The 21,372-nt window shown below is 49.6% G+C and overlaps 2 protein-coding genes across 4 annotated transcripts in view; one reads left to right on the top strand and one right to left on the bottom strand.

Annotated features, from left to right (window-relative positions):
- Positions 1-21,372, bottom strand: part of LOC137772552 (leucine-rich repeat-containing protein 51) — a 28,390-nt gene that overhangs the window by 2,680 nt on the left and 4,338 nt on the right. The window contains exons 2-7 of one of the 3 annotated variants that reach the window (XM_068556525.1): positions 17,162-17,245; positions 16,417-16,554; positions 11,759-11,964; positions 10,991-11,167; positions 10,695-10,843; positions 118-392 (exon numbers count right to left, since the gene is read on the bottom strand). In XM_068556525.1, the coding sequence (XP_068412626.1) occupies positions 118-392; positions 10,695-10,843; positions 10,991-11,167; positions 11,759-11,964; positions 16,417-16,498 (889 nt within the window). In that variant the 5' untranslated portion in view covers positions 16,499-16,554; positions 17,162-17,245. Of the gene's footprint in view, positions 1-117; positions 393-10,188; positions 10,413-10,694; positions 10,844-10,990; positions 11,168-11,758; positions 11,983-16,416; positions 16,555-17,161; positions 17,246-21,372 lie in introns of those variants that run through there. The other 2 variants (XM_068556527.1, XM_068556526.1) reach the window with 2 other exon arrangements.
- On the top strand, positions 2,603-9,414 carry LAMTOR1 (late endosomal/lysosomal adaptor, MAPK and MTOR activator 1). The gene is made up of 5 exons (XM_068556535.1): positions 2,603-2,782; positions 7,482-7,627; positions 7,879-7,956; positions 8,311-8,437; positions 8,780-9,414. Exons 1-5 carry the CDS (start codon positions 2,741-2,743, stop codon positions 8,870-8,872), a joined length of 486 nt encoding a protein of 161 aa, XP_068412636.1. The 5' UTR covers positions 2,603-2,740; the 3' UTR covers positions 8,873-9,414.

The raw sequence follows: 21,372 nt of genomic DNA on the forward strand, positions 1-21,372 counted from the left end.
AGACCCACAGAAGATCAAGAACCTGCCTAATTCACCCAGCAAGGCAGCGGCAGATCCCAGATCTTCCTTCACCATCTTGGAGGTGCTTCCTGGAGCAGAAGGCTAGGGAACACTGACCTTTGGCAGGCCCCATGTGGCTCAGGTACTCGCAGTGGCTGCTCCAGTGGTCCAGGGTGGTGAGGATATGACCAGGGTCCCCAGGCAGGGCGTGGGTGAGCACATAGCTGAAGGCCCGCTCCTCAATCCGCATCCCTGACAGGCAGTCTCGGAGGCTCCGGAGTAAGACCGTGCGTACCAGTAGTCGGAAGTAGTGGCGGTACCTCACCAGCAATGTCACCACCAGTGGCAGGAAGGCCAGCGCGATGGCGGGGGACATGGTCCCTACCTGGGCCCTGGGGTGGAGGAAGGGAGGGAAACCCACACGTGTCGTTTGCCTGTCATTTGTGCAGCCCTTACCAGTAGCAGTTATCCCTATATTTTACACTCTGTGGCTCAGAAAGGTTAAGTCCTCTGTCCAGAGTCACACGGAAGAACTAGGATTTGAATCCAAGCTGGTCTGATTCCAAGCCTATGTACTTTCAAGGACAATATACTGTCTTACGTTCAGCACCCAACCCCAAACTATCTCTTCCTACTCCTGGTTCATCTTCACCTTGCTCCCTCCACCCGTTTTCCCTTATCTCTGTAGTCACTCTTCTTCAGGACCCCTTTCACCAGTTCCTTCCTGAGTTCTCCTCCCACCTTACCCACTGCCTGCTTGGTCTCTGACCCATTACTGTGTAGCAAAAGAGCACAACTTTGCAATCAGGAACCCCTTCACTGTCACTGTTCTGCCTCAGTAAAAGGCAATCAAAACACTCCATGGCGTGTTAGGATGAGATGTCCTTACCACCCCAGGACTCTTCCCTCTGTCAGCATTTCCCTGGGGGTGGGAAGAGTCCTTGATTGTATATTTATTCTCCAGTCCTATCTCCCCTCCCCTGCACTCCCCTCCTCTCTTCTCTCTCAGCATTCCATTCACATTTACATTCACATATACACACAGCACACACTTTCCCCCAACTCAGCCTCTTCTCCCCATTCCCCCCACCCCCTGTCTGGGATAAGTGCCCTGTCTTCTCCCATGCACTGGACCGTCTGACCCTTTTGAGGCCACTGGTGGTGGTGACTAAAAATTAAAGTACGAGTGTATGAATGGGGTGAATAGGTAGGGGTAGGTGAGTGATGGTGAATCTGAATTGGTGTGCTTGGGAACCCACACTCAAGGGCCCTGCTTACCTGGGCCGGAGGCTCCTGCTTGGGGAAGATCAGAGCATAGGACAGGAGGGGGAGTCCTTGGGGTGGGGAAGAACCCTGAGGCAGGCTGGACTTGCTGTCAATTATTGATGCTGAGGCTGCTGCTGTCACCTGAGACCTGCAGTTCAAGTTACCAACCCCAGGGACAAGCTGGAGCTGCCTCCTACCCTTCAGGAGCCCTCAAAGAACTTACAGAACTCCAGGGTCTTGATTTGAGGGGTAATAAAGCTGCTGGGTTTGGTGACCTCTCCTCCAATCCCTTGGTTCAGGACATAGGGTATGGTGTGAGCCAAGGTGATGGGGAGGTTGTAAGTTACTCAATAATTCCAAATTCTAAGCAAGTGCCAAGGCTTGAGTCACAGACAAGAGTCGGATCCTGTCCCTGTCCCCCCGGAACTCCACCTTTGTTAGAAGAGACTGACAAAGGAACAGAGAATACAATATAATGTGAGCACTAGAAGGCATGCTCCATGAACACAGGGACTTTTGGCAGGCAGACCAGGTGGGGAGACAGTGTGCCAGGCCATGTGTGCAAGGTCCAGAAAGTCAATCAGGAAACTCCAAGTATTTCCCTGTGGTTGGTGAGGCATTCCCCCAACCCCTCCTCCACTACCCTGGGCTTGGAGTGGGTGTCAGGCTCTGCAAGATCTTGCATGACAGACTTGGACTTGTGTTGAGTCCAAGGGAAGACGTGGGATGGTTCTAAGAAGAGCACTGATTGTGAGCTTTGTGTGTTAGATTACTGTGACTGCTGTAAAAAGGCAGGATTGAAGAGAAATGCCTGAGGGCAAGGAGATCACTGAGGTGGCCTCTATCTCCTCCACCAGGATTGAGCTCCACTCTGCTTCAGTTTGTAAAGGTATAAGGTCCCTTCTTCCAGTAAGTCTCAGATCCCCAGTCCAGGTTGGGTGCCACACCCTCTGTATGTAGCCAGCCTTGGCGCCAGGCAACTGGGCCTATTGGTGTGTACTCTTGGAGCATAGAGCCTGGATCCTCCTCGCCCCTCTAAAGGCATTTAGCAGAGTATTTCATGACGGCAATTGGTATAAATTCGCTCACTGGCCCACAAAGGTAGCCTGGCTGCCACGGGAACACACAATACACTTAACACGTGGGCTTCTATAACCGTCAGTGAAGGTCTCCGGCTGAGACCGGGAAGAGGCTTAAGTCATATGATCCGCCCCTCCCTTTCCTTGCATCACGTGTCTCACGGTCTGTCACGCAGCGTGTGCCTTCCCATTGGTTGGCTAAGATCACGCGGTAGGGGCGGGGCCGGAAGCCGGGGTTCCGGCGGCAGCCGCAGCGGCTAAGCTCGTCTGGGAAGGGGTAGGCGCGGGGGCGGTGGTTACTTGCTGGATGCAGGCGCGGGTCATGTGACCGGAAGGGCTCTTGACGGACGCCGTCCCTCCTCGGCGCGGCCTGAGCGCCCGGCCCGACCCCCGCCATGGGGTGCTGCTACAGCAGCGAGAACGAGGACTCGGACCAGGTGCGGCCGCCGCGGGCGGGGCTCGGGAGTGAGGGCTGAGATCCTGGGGCATGGGGCCCAGAGAAAAGGCTGCAGAAGAGGGTCAGCCGGACTGCAGGGCTCACTGAGTACGGGGGCCCGGAGAGGACAGATTACAGAGGAGACGCCGGGCCGGACTGCTACCCCTTTTAAAGCCCCAGTTCTTTCTGCACAGCCCCTGTGTTGGGATGTGCAGGCAGCCGCCTATCCCGCTCGCTCCCGCGCCTTCCATCTTTCCCTACCTTCAGACCTTTACAACTTCAAGGATCCTCAGCCTAGGTCTCGGGGAAGTACTTTCTTCCCAGCTTCCTGTGCCTTCTCTGTGCTTTGCATTAACGGGCTTTGTGAATCCATTGTAGAGGTGGGTAAGCTGAGGCTCTGAGTTAGAGTGTCCCGATATGAATCAGGAATCTGTGTATACTCTGAATCCCTGGGGTTGAAGAAGGAAGGTCACTGCTGATCTGGGGTCAGAGAAGGCCTTTGGAAATTGGTGTCATTTGAGTTGATCAGTGAAGGTTTTAATAGACACAGTGAGGACATCAGGACGTGTGGGAAGTTGGAAAGCAACAAATCGGGCTTAGCTTTGGCTAGATTGGGGGGAAAACAGAGGTGGGCTGGGGAGCTCAGTTTGGCCTGCCTCAGTGCAGTCCCTACCTGGGGCCTCAGGGTTCCTCTAGCTAGCAGGGTGTTTGTCCTGGGAATTTGGCTGTATATCTGATCCTTTTGCAGAAAGGATTAGGCTGGGAAGGCCTGTACAGTTTTAAATTCTGTCTCTTCCCCTTGGTGTATTCTAACTTCCTGCCACACTTTAATCCCTGCCCTGCCTGCCTGACCTCCTTTGAGGAGGGGAAGACCTTTTCAAGGATGAAGTCTCAAGTTGTTGGCCACTTGCCTTTTTGGTTATCTCTAAGCCTGGATTGTGCATTTCAACACAGAGACAAAAACTGTAGAAAGGTTTCAGCAAGTAGCTCACAGTCCGGTGGAGTAGATGGTCACAGAAACGGATTATATCACTGGTAAATGGGAAGTAGGTCTTTCCTCAGTGACTCATGTGAATCTATTTTGGGTCAAGGACTTAAACTGGGGAAAATGTCACTTGTATGGGAGGGATGGGTGGCCCCTGGGCCTCATTAAGCCTCCAAATGCCCAGTGAACATACACTCATATTTCTGTGCCTTATGTTAGGCATGCCATACGGCCAGTACCTCACACTTTACTCCAGCCTGTTAGAAATAGGAGACAATATCCCTGCCTACTGGGAAAGCTATGGTTTAATGGGAAATTATCCCTTAAACCATAATATGGACTCTTGCAGGGAATGAGTCAAGGGTTAACTCTTTATGAGAAAGGATACCAGCTTCTAGCTGGAATTGCGGTTTTCTTGAATCTCCACCTTCCCCTTGATGGGCTTTCATTTCTGTTTCTAACCCCCAGAGATGGTGCTTGATCAGTCCTGGGTGATTTGAGGCCTCACGTGGCGAAGGTCCGCTTACTACCTAGTCTACAAGCCACAACCATTCACTGTCCCCTCTTTCGGGTCTTGGGCAGGCTCCTCTCCCACTCTCACATCGGACCCTTTGTTATAATAATAAAGAGAAATGTATAACATGTTACAGTTTTCAAAGACCTTTTACAGTTATCTCACTTGATTCTTGCCAAAACGTCTGTCATATAGGTACCAGTTATGTCTATTTAAATGTGAAGAAGAACTTCAGAGAGGCTAAGTGATTTAGCCAAGGTTACAGAGCTGAGAAGTGCCACAGGCAAGGTATTTTGATGCCAAGTCATGTCTTTATCCGTTGGGTCGAGCTGTGTGTTCTAGCTGTGCCCACAGACCAGGTGGCTAGTGATAGGCCACATACGTGTCTGTGTTAGAGTAGCCAGTGAAGCTCTGACTCCCAGGTTGACGTTGACTCCAGGACAAACCTTGGTGTGAAAAACCTCCCCCATGCTCCAGTCACCCTTTTGGGGATGGGGTGATGTTATTTGTCCACTCTAATTGTGGTAGCATGGCCTCTTCCAGGAGTCTAGGTCTCAGGAAAACAACCTTGTTCTTGAAGAACCCCTTATCCTGCAGGAGGATCTGTCTGAAGTGGGGCTGGGGAAAGGATGGACATATAAGAAGAAGCAAACTCTGGCTTCATTATGGAGCTGGCTTTCCTTAGAGATAGTTTAATCTTTGGCAAACATCTTGTTTTTAGTACTTAGTTTGTGTTTTAGGGGGTCGGGGTGTCTAGCAGTTGGGAGCCGATGAGGCAGAAGCCCATAGCTTCTGTCTCATGTTGTTGGGAACTGGGGACATGGGCAACCTAGGCTTGAGACAGAAGAGTAATGTCAAAAGGCTGGCCCTGCCTAGGGCAGGGCAAGCAGGGTAGGAGGAAGTGTCCTCTGTAAGCAGAGTTGTGGAGCTGTGGGCAGGGGAGCTGGGAGCCTGCAAGTGTGAAAGTCTGGTAGGAACTGAGATAGGCCTGAAACGGAACACTAAGGAGTCTGGTGGTCTGGCACTGAGGGCTGGTGAGTCCGCTTTAGCCAGGATGGCCCCTTGTCTCTGGTTTTGTCCTGGGCACCCTTGTTCTTTATGCTTTGGATAGATACCCAGCATATCCACTTATCCAATTTGCAGCTGACACAAAGCCAGCAGGGATTTGCAGCTGATGGGCTCAAGGCAGGGTTGTATTCAGAAAGATTGTAGTAGATAAGAACAAGGGGCTAAAACAAGACGAGGAGAAATAACACATAGAATTATACAGGACCAGGGAGACTTGGTTTGGTCCCAGGTCAGTTCTAGGGGTTGTGGTGATTAGCACAGGCTAGCAGAAACAGGGCTGCTGAAACTAATGAAACCACATTCACAGAGGTGTGGTGGCTTGGCAAGGGAGGGAACAACTCCAGCTTTTCAGGTAAGGATACACCGGGAGCACCAAGTTTGGTTCTGGGAGTCCCACACAAAGAGAGCATCAGAGGAGAGGAGAGTGATCACCTGAGAGTAGAAGGGACCTGCCCTCAAGAAGGGACACTTGGGGACTTCCCTAGTGGTCCAGTGGGTACGACTCTGCACTTCCAATGCAGGGGGTCTGGGTTCGATCCCTGGTCAGGCAACTAGATCCCGCATGCACGCCGCAACTAAGAGTTTGCATGCCACAACTAAGGAGTCCGCATGCCGCAAGTGAGACTTGGCGCAGCCAAAATAAATAAATAAAGGTTAAAAAAAAAAAAAAAAAAAGGGACACTTGGGAATTTCCCTGGTGGTGCAGTGGCTAAGGCTCCGTGCTCCAAATGCAGGGGACCCGGGTTTGATCCCTGGTCAGGGAACTAGATTCCCACATGCTGCAACTAAAGATCCGGCACGCTGCAACTAAGACCCAGTGCAGCAAAATAAATAAATAATTAAAAAAAAAAAAAAAGGGCTTCCCTGGCGGCACAGTGGTTAAGAATCCACCTGCCAATGCAGGGGACATGGGTTCAAGCCCTGGTCCAGGAAGATCCCACATGCCGCGGAGCAACGAAGCCCGTGTGCTACAACTACTGAGCCTGCACTCTAGAGCCTGCGTGCCACAACTACTGAAGCCCGCGTGCCTAGAGCCCATTCTCGGTAACAGGAGAAGCCATGGTGATGAGAAGCCCATGCACCACAACGAAGAGTAGCCCCCACTCGCCACAACTAGAGAAAGCCCATGCGCATCAATGAAGCTCCAACGCAGCCAAAGATAAATAAATTTATTTAAAGAAAGAGAAAAGAAAAAGAAGGGACACTTGGACTATGGGACCCCGAGTTTGCAGCTGGGACTCCTGTCCTGAGATAATATGAGGAATGGCCATTGAGAGGTTGGACTTGCTTTTCCTTGGGGCCCAGGGCCTTGTCTGGCCTCACAGGGCCTCTCCATCCTGGGAGGAGACAGCCTTGCTGGGGAGGATCTGATCTGGGGGATTAGGAGGGCCATTCTTGCGCTCCTGACTTGTATTAGTTTCTCCTCTACACCCCACTGTTTTGGTATTTTCCACCTCCTCTGTCTTCCAGCCTCCAATATCCTTTCTCTGCTGGGGGCTGGAGCATTTTCTTTCTTTTTTTTTTTTTTAATTAATTAATTAATTTATTTTTGGCTGCGTTGGGTCTTTGTTGCTGCGCGCGGGCTTCTCATTGCGGTGGCTTCTCTTGTTGCAGAGCACAGGCTCTAGGCATGCGGGCTTCAGTAGTTGTGGCACGCGGGCTCAGTAGTTGTGGCTCACAGGCTCTAGAGCGCAGGCTCAGTAGTTGTGGCGCACGGGCTTAGTTGCTCCACGGCATGTGGGATCTTCCCGGACCAGGGCTCGAACCCGTGTCCTCTGCATTGGCAGGCGGATTCTTAACCACTGCGCCACCAGGGAAGCCCTGGACCATTTTCTGAAGCTGCAGGGCTGTTACTAAATACCTGCTTTGTGCCTCTGTCCATCTTTTCAGGGCCTCTAAGACTGCTTGGTTCCACTTTTAATTCATCCTAGACCACCAGCTTAGCTTAGCTTCCAAGGGCAGGCAGGATCTGAGCCTTAGAGCTGACATTCCGTACAGTGGGCCACTTGGGATATTCCTAATAAAAATATTTTTGGTGCTTAAAGGTCAGAGCTGGGCTGAGAAGAGAGCCTAATAAAGGTGAGTTGGACTAAGGGCCTCAGGGCTGACGTCTCCCCCCATGGCCTCTCCTAGGACCGAGAGGAGCGGAAGCTGCTGCTGGACCCTAGCAGCCCACCCACCAAAGCCCTCAATGGAGCCGAGCCCAACTATCACAGCCTGCCTTCTGCTCGCACCGACGAGCAGGCGCTGCTCTCCTCCATCCTCGCCAAGACAGCCAGGTGGGCATCACAGGACCGGGCCTGGCGCAGACCTCCTCCATCCATATGAAAGACTGGGATGGAGAGCCAGGCCCAGGACGTGGGGGATGGGACAAGATCAGTGGGAAGAGGTGCCTCTGGGCCCAGCCCTGCTCCTGTGGGCAGGCAGGGACACTGGTGTCAGATAGCCCTGGAGTTGGCAGCTGGCAGTGAGTCTTGTTTGTCCGTCTCGGAAGCACCTGTTATGTCCTCTCTGCCTCTTCTCCCCAAAGCAACATCATCGACGTGTCTGCTGCAGACTCCCAGGGCATGGAGCAGCACGAGTACATGGACCGGGCAAGGCAGTACAGGTGAGCCCCTGGCCAGCTTGGATCCCTCAGGCTACTTGGGCCCCTCCCTTCCCCTCCCTCTGATCCAGCTTTGGAGCCTGCGCCCCAGTCCAGGCTTCTCGTTTGGGTGTGGCCCGGAGGGTGGCCCCAAGTCACTTGGGTGTCTCAGTAGATGGTCCTGTTGACCCAGTTTGCCCCATGACACTCAAGGGTATGGAGACTAAAGGAGGTTGGCCTGGAGTGGGTTCGTGGTGAGCTGAGGCTGCTGTCACCTGCTTCTCTGGTCTGAGGAAGTGAAGCTTGCCTGGGCTGGCTGGGCCGACTGTGGCCTGACTGCCTGTCCCCACCCTCCCCCTCCCCCTCCCTCTCGGCCAGCACCCGCCTGGCTGTGCTGAGCAGCAGCCTGACCCATTGGAAGAAGCTGCCGCCGCTGCCGTCCCTCACCAGCCAGCCTCACCAAGTGCTGGCCAGCGAGCCTGTCCCCTTCGCCGACTTGCAGCAGGTGAGCCACCCCTCGCCCCGGCCCTGCCCGCTGGGTGGCAGCGAGGTACAGGGTTCGCCCCTCCACCTCAGAGGAGGTAGGGAAGTGGAGTTAGGGAGCCTGGTAGCCTGTGGGCCCTGCTCACTCCCACCTCACTCTTAGTTTCTTTCTCCTCCCCATCCCCTCTCTTAAACCTTCATCCTTTTGCTACTCTTTGTTCTTCCCTTCTGTCTTTCCCATCCCTTTCTCTTTGGCTCCCTGTCCCCCATCATCCCCTCTCTGGCCATCCATCCCCTCCCCCTGCTTCCGGATCTCCCTTCTCACCCGTCTCTCTGTTCCTCTCTCCCGGTCCCTCTGTCCCAGGTCTCCAGGATAGCTGCTTATGCCTACAGTGCACTTTCTCAGATCCGTGTGGACGCAAAAGAGGAGCTGGTTGTGCAGTTTGGGATTCCATGAAGAGAGGGGCCCCTGGACAGCTCTTCCTCTCCTCTCTTCACTCCGTCTCCACCCTGCCTCCCCTGGCCCCCAGCCTCACTGTGGCTTATACAGTATCCTAACCTGCTACTAATCACAGAAGAAAGTGGAGGAGGAGGAGAAGAGTGAGGCGAGGAGCCTGAGCAAGTGAGGATGGAACAAGGGAGGGTAGAACCATTTGGGACTGGCCTTCGAAGCCCTGGCCAGGGGTGGGGTGGGGGGGTCACAGGGACAGGGCCTGGTAGGTCTTCACCGTCACTGGGAAGGTGGAGGTGCCGGTGTGAGGGTGATCACTAGGGGGCCTCTTAGGACCCCCTGCCCACCCTTTCTTGGCCTCACTCCTGTCCCCCTCTCCCTGACTTGGTGCTCACATGCACCTCACGAGGGCTTGTGACCAGGGTCTGGATGAGCTTGAATTTGAATGAATTGAGTTTGTATTTCTAGCACCCTGGGTTTTTACATGTTTGGGGTTTTTCTGTTTTGGTTTGGTTTGTCACCCTCGATAAAGGAAGTGTATCCATCTGTGTGCTGGTTCCAGCCCCTCTGTCCTGCCCACCACCCTACTACTTACTTCTGGCTACTCAAGTCTGTGAGCAGCGAGGTGGAGGAGGGGGAGGGGTCATCTTCTAGGGGCAGTAAAAGGAATCAAGGAGATAAGGGTTCAGGGTTCCCAGGTCTTAGCTGAGACTTGGCCTGCACTAACCTCAGATTGGATAAGACTCAGCTTGTCCCTCCTCCAGTGATGGGAACACTGTCAAAGCTGGACAAACTTGAATCTGAGGCAGCTGTCACTGTTGTGGGTATTGCCTCAGGCTCAGTGGAATTACCAGGAAGCCTGGTGAGGGGGTGGAGGTATGCAGGGAGACCAACAGCACCTGGTACAGAGTCAGCAGACACATAGTTTCAAGCAGAAGATTCTTTTTATCAAGTGAAATCTTAAGTAGAATCATGACATGTAAACGTGACAGTGGAACTACTCTCATCTGATTGAAGTGAGGGGTTCAGAGGTTACAGCCCGTCTTATTGGCCTCCTGTCATGGAAGCCTCTGAGGCATCTCCACAGAACCTTGGTGCTCTGTGAAGCAACTCTAACCTCAGGATATCTGAGCTGAAGAGTGCAAAGGGGCCCAGACAGGTTAGATAAGTTTCCCAAGGCCATGCAATCAGCCCAGGTCTTCTGCATCCCAAGCCAGCAGGCCTTTCCTTCCACTTCCTCCTTGTTTCAGTGAAGTGAGACCAGAGCTACTGGCGCTTGCCTGAGTTGGGGGGCATCTTTACATGGTATAAGAGACTTCTGATCTGCTGAACAGCTCAAATCATTTATTGTCAAACCAAACTGACCATCCCCGGGCCTTTAGGACTGCTGGGGTCCCAGGAACCTCAGAGTGCATTGTGCTTGATCCAGACCTTCTTGGGTTTAATGTTCAAGCGTTTCCACACTTCAGCTGTTGTGCGGTCTGCCTTGGTGACCCCACTGAAGTCGAACGTGGTGATACGGGGCAGGGTGCACAGCACATATTGCCTGTGGGGAAAACTTGGGCTGGGGGCCAGGCCCCCTTCTAGAACCCCTTTCCCCCTCCACCAGTCGCTCCTATCTCCTCTGACTGCAAGGAATGGAGGGACTTGAGTAGAGTGTGGGGGAGACTGAATTTATCCTGACTGACATCAAGAAATGCCTAAAGCCCTCTACTCCCTTCCCTGGTCCAAGCATAGCAGAAGGATGGTGTTAGGTTTCTAACCCTAACCCTCCTCCTTTCCCTCATGGGAGCCCAGCTGGAGCCCACCTCCAGGGCAGGGCACTTACCTATACCCCTTCTCTTCCTCTATGGGGTTCCCATGGAGTGTCAGGCTGCGGAGCCGAGGGAGGACAGCCAGCTTGTTCACCTCTCCAAGGCGCTGGATGCTGTTGCCATGGAGGTAGAGCACACTCAAGTTGAAGAAAGTTGTCAGGACCTGTTGGGGAAGGAAACCGGAAGCTAGACTGGACAGAGCCGTGTATCTGTGCTCAGGACTGACTTGTGGGCAGAGAAGGAAGAGTTTGGGGAACGATTTGTCACCCCCAGAGCCATACTAGATTGATTCCAACCTACTTTTATTTACCTTTGAAGGGGTACAGGAGCACCACACTGACAGAGCACTGTGATCCGAGGGGCAGAAGGTATGGGCCTGGGTCCTATCACTGCCACTGACTTGCCAGGTGCCTGGGCTCTCCTGCTCCTCCTTGAGCCTTAGCTGTCCCTTCACTGAAGACCATTCCAGCTTTGGTGTTCTAAGATTCTATCATGACAGGGGACAGGGGACAGCATCATGCTAGGTACATAAGAGCTTTTAAAATAGTAGTTAAATTGAGATCACTGCACCTGGGGAACAGTTTCCAAGTCATACTCTAACTCCTTTCCCCTCTAACACAGATCCTGGATGAAAAGGGGTCAGTTTCGTTTGTTTCTTAAAATTTAGCCTGAGTTCATGGAAAGTAACTGCTGTACTTTTAGTACCTACCTCTGCAAAAGAACTTGGCACAAAGCACAGTGGGTGCCCAATAATAAGCTACAATTTTACTTCAGCCTCCTGTGTGAAGGCTTGCTGTGTGCCGGTTGCTTTTCCATATGTTCTCATTTAATCCTCACAAAATGTTTATAATGCTGGCATATTATCCCCATTTTTCAGACAGCAAGGCTGAGGTTTTGAAAGGTTGCTCAAGGTCACAAAGTCAGAGGCAGATCTAGTATTTGAACCTATATCTATCTGAGCCCACAGCCATGTGCTTTGCAGGGCACCATGCTGCCTCACTACTTCCTTGATAATACGTGGGAGGTGGAGAGGCTGGGGGCTGGACAAGGTGGCTTCAGGTCCACCCTCTGGACTCACAGGGTCAATGGAAGTCAGGTCGTTGAAGGACAGGTCAATCCAGGCCAGGTTCTCCGGATGCTCCAGAAGCTGTGAAACCACATGGTTGAAGTCTCTCAGGTCATTGAGGACATTGTTGTTCAGCCACAGGGACTGAGACATTGACTTCCCTGACTTTGAGTGCCTTAGTGGTCGTAGCCCTGTCCGTGGCTCCTCGCTTAACAGATCTGTGGGGACAGAGTGAACTTTGGGTATGTCATCTTTGCTTTTCTGGCTCTGGGGGGTGGCAAAGGAACAGAACTGGGAGGATTTGTAGCTAGAGGAGCTGGTAGGGCCAGAATCCCATGCTTGTGTCTAGTGCGACTGTATGCACTGTTCCCCAGGCCCCAGCAGTCAGAGTGAGCTTGGATTAAGGGTCAAACACTTCCCATCCCAAACTCTTGGTTTGGGTCACGTGCTCTTCTCAGGTCTATTGTATCATTGGGTCCTCTGTGTACCACCCCTGTGTGGGAATTGGAGGGAGGCGGATTTTATAGATGAAGAAACCAAGAAGCAGAGGTGTTGGACTTGAGCCAAGATGCTGAAGCACAAAATCCAGAATTATCCACTGGTAGAGCCTATAGAATTCACTTCAATGTCACACTCTCTTGATGTCCTCTCCCTCTTCCATTAGTATTGAGTAACTGCTATGTGCCAGATACTGGATATACAATGGTGAACAAAATGAGAGATAAGCTCTGTATGAATAATAGAGCAGGGGTGAAGCAGATGTTTATGCCTTGGAGGAGCTCAGATGGGAAAGATGAAAACGGACAGTCAATATACTATAATAAATGCTATTTAAGTGGTGGAAGCATGGAAAAGGGTCTCCTAACCCAGTTGGGGAACTTAGGGGAGTTTCCCAGGGAAGGTGAAGCCTGAGCTGGATATCTCAGTGGGTTAGGAGACGTTAACCAGGTAAAGAAGGGTGGAAAGGGCGAGAAGAGCATGAGCAAAGGCACAGAGGTATGGAATGGCGTGGGCGCACACACACGTACTACACAAGGGGGCAAGGAGGGAAAAGGAGACACGGAGCCTTGAAAAGCAGGCTGAGTATCTTAGACTTTATCCTGTAGAAGATGGGAAGCCACTGGAGGGTTGAAAGCAAAGGAGATGATTCAGCTCTCTCAATTCAGAAAGATCACTCTGAAGGTTTAGTGTGGAGCATGGATTGTAGGGAGTGGGTGGGACTGGAAGACCAATTTGCCTCTTTCAGTCATCTAAGCAAGGATGAGAGGGACATACAAACAGCATGACTTGATGGTTGACTAGATGCAAGGGTAGAATAATATTCCAGGATGTTGGGACTTCCCTGGCGGTCCAGTGGTTAAGACTCTGCACTTCCAACACAGGGGGCGCAGGTTCGATCCCTGGTCTGGGAACTAAGATCCCACATGCTGTGTGGCGCAGCCAAAAAAAAAAAATTAAAGGGTGTTGCTCAGTTTTCTTGATGACTGGTGAGATGCCAGTCCTATGAACTGATACAGGATTAAGAAAAGGAGAAGAGGGACTTCCCTGGTGGTCCAGTGGTAAAGAATCTGCCTTCCAATGCAGGGGACGTGCGTTCGATCCCTGGTCAGGGAACTAAGATCCCACGTGCCGCAGGGCAACTAAGCCTGCGTGCCACAAGTACTGAGCCTGCGTGTCTCAACTAGGGAGCCCGTGTGCCGCAAACTACAGAGCCCGCGTGCCACAACTAGAGAGAGGAAAAACCCGCACACCACAACTAGAGAGGAGCCCACACGCTGCAGCGAAGAGCCCGCGTGTGCTGCAACAAAAAGATCCCACATGCTGCAATGAAGATCCCGCGTGCCGCAACTAAGACCCGACGCAGCCAGAAAGAAAAATCAATCAATCAATCAAAATTTAAAAAAAAACAAAAAACAGCTGGGAAGGTGATGAGTTCAGGCTTGGCCTTGGCATGTCTGAGGTTCCTATAGTACTGGAAAGAGGAGAAGCCAAGTAAGCAGTTGGATATGAAGGAGACATAGACTTGAGAATCATTAGCATAGAGTACAAGTTAGAGAAATAGATGAGATTCTTAAAGCAGAGCGAGGGTGGGGGGAGGGGGCATCCATTAAAGAAGTTAAGAACCAGGGCAGGGCAGGGAGAACCAGGAGGCTCACAGTCTGTCAGTGGCAGAGTCAGAACCATACACCAGCTCTGGCTGAGGTGACTAGATGTTTCCTGTTGCCTCTGTGCCTTTAGTTACTTGTCTAAAGCTGCCTCCCAGAAAGGAAGCAGTATTTTCTGAACTGGTCTGCTTGTCTTCACCCTCTCCTCAGCTCTTACTGGACACACTTCTCTTCCACCCCCACCCAGCTTAAACTTCTTCTCCTCAGCTGCAGGTCAGGCAGCATCCACCAGGTGGCTCTCTGTCTTGGTCCTGGAGTGAGCAGACCCACAGTTGGGGCCTGAGGGTGGGGGGAGGTGGCAGGAGGGTCATGGAGCGGAGTACCCCAGCTTGTGAATAAACTCCTAATCCTGACCCCCAACCTCACATCTCCTGACTGCAAACCCTGAAATGAAAAGACAGATGAGTAAAAGTTAAGATCAAAATAAGCCCACCTACGGACTAGCCTCCAGTCTGATGAGGCAGCAGCTTGGGGAATGCCAGCAAGCATGGGCTGATCCCCAGCTCAGGGGGAGCCACTGGGGATGGTATTGCCTAGAACTTGAGGCTGCCTGGGGTTGCTGTTACCATGGATCATGGGTGGAGGAGGGTGTCCAGGCTGCTCTCCTCCGACTCCATCAGAGCACTGCATTGCCTGAGGATCTGTCAAAGCTGCCCTGTTCAGAGTAGGCCAAGGCAGGTCTGGAAATTGGACCACAGATATCAACACTCAAGAGAACTAGGGGTTGTCTAGCCCCAGGAAGATCTGGGGAAAACATAATTCTGTCTTCATATCTATGAAGGGTTGCCATGCAGCTTTTCCCATGTGTCCCCAGAGAACATGTGTCTGATGTGAAGAACTGCCTTGTGTCATTCCTCACCCTGTAATGGAAGGGCTGGTAGGTGTGTGGTATGGGACTCCCTTAACTGTGGGTTTGTGAGCAGTTAGAGCACTATGGGTTGGAGGTAGTAGACTGGATGCCTTCTAAAGTCACTGCCATTTCAGATTCTATGATCCATATATTGATTAATTCAGGAAATAGTGTACCAAGTACCCCCAAACTCTACCCTGTCCTCTAAACCCAGTTTTAAGTCAGTGCACCAAATGCCCTGGGGAACCTGAGGGGACTGGCCTTTTGGGGCTTAGATGTGCCTCTCCTTCTCCCTTCCCCACTCAGCAAGGAGCACTATGCCTGGCATACGTGTACAGACCTACACACACATATATAGAAGGCTTAATAGTAGTGGGTGCTCAAGATTTAACTATTAAATGAAAGACAGGGCATCTGTGCAGATTATGTTTTGTGCTGTGCAGTTATCCTTGGTCATAGTAGCTTGTCTCTCCCCTCCTTCTGAGGACACCATAGAGGGCTAAGCCACACTCCCCACTCAGAGCTAGGAATTCTCAGGGTAGGTAGGAGCCATACTTCTCTCCTTCCTCTGTCACCTCAGCTATCTTGTACATAGCCATTATTGCAGCTAAAACCCTGTGAAACATGGACTACATCAATCAGAAGTGATGCTGTGCATAATAAAGGAGGATCACGGCAAGTGGGTGTGTGCTATGAGAGAACAAATGGGAGTTACTGTTGCAGCTGATGCCAACCCAAGTAGTAAGTCCCCTAAACCCAAACCCAAGTAGTATCCAGTACCCTTGATAACTATTCACATGCTTCCTGAACTTAAAGGTGGCCACTGCTTGCCTAAGAGAGTCGACCAAAGCCAGATAATGGGTCTAGGTTATGTTGATGCCAACCTGTGTTCTGTGAAGGCAGACGTACTGATGTGTTTATGAGAGCAGATAACAAAGACAGAAGAACTTCCCTGGGAAGAAGCATATTCCCTTGAGAATATGATCTTGATGAGAGACTCGCTCTGTCCCCTCCGGAAAGGTTCTAGGTGCCCATTTACAAACACACTGAATGATAAAATAGGAATGAGCGTGGGCAGTGCTGGGACCTGTAATAAGTGTGGGTGATAATGGAATAAACTTGGATATGACTGGAATGAATATAAAATTTGTCAATAAATATTTAGACTGGAAACATGCCAGTTTGTTAATAACAAGACCTTGCATGTTTTACCAGTGATCAGAACAGGCTTGTGTCCTCAGACAGAGGAGAGTGGGTTCTGCCTGTTGGCTGGGACTCTGTAGCAGCCTGTGTTTTCCTTTCATTAGTCTCTTCTCTCCAGGTAAAAAATGGAGAATAAAACTATTGGCTGATAGACTGGCTCTCCAGTTTTCTTCCACCTGACTATCTTGCTGTAGCCTGGCTTCTTTTGAAGATCATCAGTTACCCTGAAAGCCCCCTGGTTCCTTTCAGATTTGCTGTTAATTTTTAAAAAGGCCAAACTCTTCCACTCCCACTTCCCTACCCACTACTCTCCCCAAAAGCGCAACAACAAAAATCCCATATGCTTATGGGAAGAATCTCTTTAGGCTTTTAAGTAGAAGACTGGCTTCTCCCTAGGGACCACACCCATCCTGCTGCCATGGTGAGTGGAATATTGTGCTCTGGGGGCTGACCTTGGGTCACGTGGATGCTTCGGAAGGAGTAGTCAAGAGGGGGCTCTTGCACCGAAGTGTTCATATAGTCCTGTTTGTTCATAGCTCAGGCCATCGTTTGTCAGGTGTAAGCATGGGCCCTGGGAATCCGGGTTCAGCCTGGGAGGACAGAGAAGGACTGGTGTTCGGCCCTCAGGTTTCCTCATAGCTCTCCACCCCTGCTATATACCCTCCACTACTCCAGGTTTGCGTGGCTGCATTTCTACTTTAAGATAACAATCATGATTCCTTGCATTTGTAGGGCACTTCGTACTTCTCTGAGCACCTTCACATTCCTTAGAGTTCATTGATAGTTATAATACCCATTTGTACTTTCCAAAGAAACTGAGGCCCCAGGGTGAAAGCACTTGCCCAAAGTTAAGCCAGTGAGTCAGTTGTGGACTGCAATCCTAGTCTTCTGAATCCTACTCTGAGGCCCTTTCTGCTACTCCATAGTAGTTGCCATGAAAGCTGTCTTGATACCTACCCTCTGGTGACATCAACTGGGCTATTCTATTGCAAACCCCTGAGGGCCTGCACTGGATCTGGTGTCTGACAGCCCTTTGCAGTCTGACCCAGATGGGGATTTGCTACCTTCTCTGCTCACCTTGTCTGTCAGCCCCATTATCTTTTCATCTGAGACCCTACTTTCAGCTACATCCTGAATGTAGTCATACATATATAAACATACATACACATAAAACCAGAGTCTGCCTCACTCACTCACCTGTCACTGATGCCTGAAACTCCACCATTAGGGACTCATTCCTTTGGGTTCAGGGATTGTTCCCTGTTAAAATGGAAATACCCCCTGAGAGGGGTGAACACACTGTTATCAGTCATTTACAACGTGGTGTGAATTGTCTTATCAGATCCTTTCCAATTTGTTAGCTCAAATAAAGCTCAGAATTTTTCGACTGGGCAGAGCCATGAGAACACCACTCACCTGTGAAGAGGAGAGCTGACACACTTTACAAGGGCTTTTGTATGTGACACAAACAAAAGACAAATAGACTGACAAATACATGTCCCAGTCAACCTCCCCTTCTCACTTCATCCACTGCTGTCACCTCCTTTGCATTTACTACTTTACTTGCTTTCCAAAAGGATTTGAGGTATTTTACGGTAATAACACACTCATAAAACAGGATGATTTGTAGAACAGAGCTGTCCAACGGAAATATAATGAACATCACAAATGTAAGCCACGTGTATAGTTTCTTTTTCCACATGTGTAATTTAAAATTTTCTAGTAGAAAGAAAAGTCAAAAGAAACAGGTGAGGTTAAGTTTAATAATATATTTTATTTAACCCAATATATCCAAAATATCACTCAACATATAATTGATATTAAAATTTGAGATACTTTACACTTACAGCACATCCCAACTGGGACAAGCTACCTGTCAAGTGCTTAATAGCCACTTGTGACTAGAGGCTACCATACTGGACAGTACAGATATAGAAAATGAAAACATGGAAGAGAAAGATTAGAAGCCAGAATAAAGGAAGAGAGAGAGAGAAACCAGGGAATTAGGAAACTATGCCTCTGTTTATCCCTGAAATTCCTGGCAGCTAAAGCAAAAGTGGAAACCTTAGTATATGTGGTTCTCATCATTCAATTCAAAGAAACAATTTGTATCCAGAGACTATGAAATTCACAAATGTTCTTAAAATGGAATTTCTCTTAAGAAACCATGGACCTGATAGCTTATAATTCAGCTTAAGCTTAATACAGTCTAGATAAATTCCTTTTTTGGTGACTTAACATATGAAGGATAGAGTTTAACAGGTTTAGAGGAATGGGAAGTGAGTGTCTTCCTCTCAAAAAGCAGCAGTCTCAACTGAGCTTTGGGGAAGTGCTGGCTTGAGTCACTTCACAGCTGAATTCTCTGTCAAGTGTGAGACTGGCCTGATGGGCATGGGCTGTTGACTGGGGAGACCTGAATCTTTGGATATCAAATCTCCAGACACAACAAAGAACACATTCTTTTGTAGAAATAGAGGAAGCTGGCTTGCTTCTCACCTAGAACCCACAAGAAGTTTGATGCCTCTGAGCAAGACTGGGTACTTTTCTCAAGTTGGGACCCCAGAGTTCAGCACTACAGGACATGGATTTTAGCTTAAAATATATAAGGGCGTATTTTTACCATTAATCTCCTTGACCATCAGAGAACCTCAGTGCAGTTCCAAAGGACTTCTGATTTTGTGTAGCACCAGCTCCTGAAGCATTTTTCTGGATGAGTTAGTATTAAAAATAGAGCCCCGGGGCTTCCCTGGTGGCACAGTGGTTAAGAATCTGCCTGCCGATGCAGGGGACACGGGTTCGAGCCCTGGTCCGGGAAGATCCCACATGCCGTGGAGCAACTAAGCCCGTGCGCCACAACTACTGAGCCTGCGCTCTAGAGCCCACGAGCCACAACTACTGAGCCTGTGTGCCACAACTACTGAAGCCGGCGCGCCTAGAGCCTGTGCTCGGCAACAAGAGAAACCTCCACAATGAGAAGCCCGTGCACTGCAACAAAGAGTAGCCCCTGCTCGATGCAACTAAAGAAAGCCCGAGTGCAGCAACGAAGACCCAATGCAGCCATAAATAAATACATAAATAAATAAATTTATTTATTTATTTAAAAAAAATGGAGCCCCAAGTAGTTGGACAAATTTGCCCATTGGAAAGGGTTATTAGTCTTCTCCATTTAAACACCAGCCCAGGCTGTGAGCTAGTATTGTGTCTTATTCATCATCTAACACAGAACCTGGCTTACAGCAGGCACTCAGGAAATGTTTGTGGGAGGAATGAATGAGAAACTGCCAAATACAAGGATTTCTGTTTTGGGGGTGTTGATGCTAAGCTGCACTTTCTAACAATTGGCTCCGAGGTTCAGCTATTTCAGTCCACACCTCATTCACAGTAAGATATTTAATTCAATTCTTCAAACATTTGTTGAGTGCCTGCTGCCCTATGCTTGACCAGAAGGAATGAAGCCAAGATACAAATAATAGAACCCTGTCTGTAAAGAGCACAGGAAATCCTGCTGGGTTGCTATTGATTGTGGCAAACCAGCCTGCATCCAGTTCTAAGAAACAGCTGCCTACTTAGTGAATACTCTCATGTTTCAGTACTCTAGTATACCCTCTTTGATGAACACTTTCTTTCCAGATAAAATTGATCATTGTGCCCTGTATCAGATTGATTCCCTTGATGAACCCTATCATGGTCTCCCCTATATCCATCTCTTTTGCCCTCTAACCTTGTAGTTCCATCCACTCTGATGCTGGGTTCAGCCATGCGACTTGCTTTGGCCAACAGGATGTTGGTAAACATGAAGCAAATAGAAGCTTAAAGAGAGGACTTGCCCTGTGCTCTTTGCCAGTGCCAAGAGAACATGGTTAGCCTGCTGGAGGGGTATGAGAAACGTGTAGGTGAGATACGTGAAAAAGAGAGCCAGTGATCCCAGGTGAGGCCATCCTAGACTAGCCTATAGCCAGCCTACCCGAAGGCAAGATCAGGAGAGTCACCCAACCCACATGTGACTGCAAACACATGAATCAGCCCTGTCAAGACCAGAAGAAACACATGGCTGACTCGGAGACTTGGAAGCAATAATAAATGTTTATTGTTTTAAGCCACCATGTTTTTGGATGGTTTGTTATACAGCAATAACTAATTGATATATGCCCCCACTGTACTTTTCATAAAATTTCATCACAGCCTGTTTCCTTATCTGTAAAATGGAGACAAACCCTGTCTTGAGAGCTGTTGTATGTCCTGTAGCAGGTGTTCAATAAATTGAACCAGTTGTACTCTCTGTACTCATTTCTTTATAACCTACTTCCTGTTCCCTCCTTGTAAGCTTGAGGACAGGGAAAGAAGTCAGACTTCTTTCTCTCTTCCCACCATTACCCTGCACCAAGCCTGGGTATTCACTAAAGCCTTGATGGATAAGTGGAGAAATGAAAGAAGAAATGAAGGAATAAATGAATGATATCTTCAAGGTGTCACATAGTGAACCTGACTGCTGGGGAGAACTGACGAGCCTTGAGGTTGCCTTACTCGCTCCAGTGGCTATGTTTTTGGAGTCAGTCTTTCCCAGCTGCTATTCAGCCTCATGACCAGGAGCTAGTCAGACCCTAGCGCCTTCCTCATTTGTCTACGTTGACTGAATTGATGAATGATAGGGTTAGGGGCATACCTGCTCTGTTTTGGAGTTTTTTTTCTCCCGATTGGAAATATCGTTTACTGTTTTTCTTTTTTAATTTTAAAAGTTAACGTTATAGCTGAATAAAGTCAAACAACATAGAGAGATACATCAAGTGAAAACTAAAAGTGTGGCTCTCCATCTCACTCTCCAAGAACGCTCATGATTTACAGTTTGGGAATATAACCTCCTAGAAGACGTATATAACAAAATTATGTATATATATACATATATATATTTTAATTATTTATTTATTTTTTTTCATTTATTTTTGGCTGTGTTGGATCTTCGTTTCTGTGCGAGGGCTTTCTCTAGTTGCGGCGAGCGGGGGCCACTCTTCATCGCGGTGTGCGGGCCTCTCACTATCGCGGCCTCTCCTGTTGTGGAGCACAAGCTCCAGACGTGCAGGCTCAGTAGTTGGGGCACACGGGCCTAGTTGCTCCGCGGCCTGTGGGATCTTCCCAGACCAGGGCTCGAACCCGTGTCCCCTGCATTGGCAGGCAGATTCTCAACCACTGTGCCACCAGGGAAGCCCAATTATGTATATTTTAAAATAAACACATACTGTCTGTTCCTTTGTAAAGCTATTTTTTCTTTTCAAATTGTTGTAGACTCTCTTACCCTTTATAATAGCTGCAGAGTGTTCCATAGAATTTGTGTGTACCCTACTTTAACTTTACTTGGGCTCCCCCGTTGATGCAGTGGTTAAGAATCCGCCTGCGTGTGGCACATATATACA

This window comes from Eschrichtius robustus, chromosome 11 (assembly GCF_028021215.1).
Source record: "Eschrichtius robustus isolate mEscRob2 chromosome 11, mEscRob2.pri, whole genome shotgun sequence".
Lineage (NCBI taxonomy): Eukaryota > Metazoa > Chordata > Mammalia > Artiodactyla > Eschrichtiidae > Eschrichtius > Eschrichtius robustus.

Bases quoted from the DNA above. Each gene is read 5' to 3' on its own strand.
- LAMTOR1 (XM_068556535.1), top strand. From the start codon at position 2,741: ATGGGGTGCTGCTACAGCAGCGAGAACGAGGACTCGGACCAG. The intron at 2,783-7,481 runs GTGCGGCCGCCG...GGCCTCTCCTAG, and splicing joins AGAACGAGGACTCGGACCAG to GACCGAGAGGAGCGGAAGCT. The intron at 8,438-8,779 runs GTGAGCCACCCC...CCTCTGTCCCAG, and splicing joins CCTTCGCCGACTTGCAGCAG to GTCTCCAGGATAGCTGCTTA.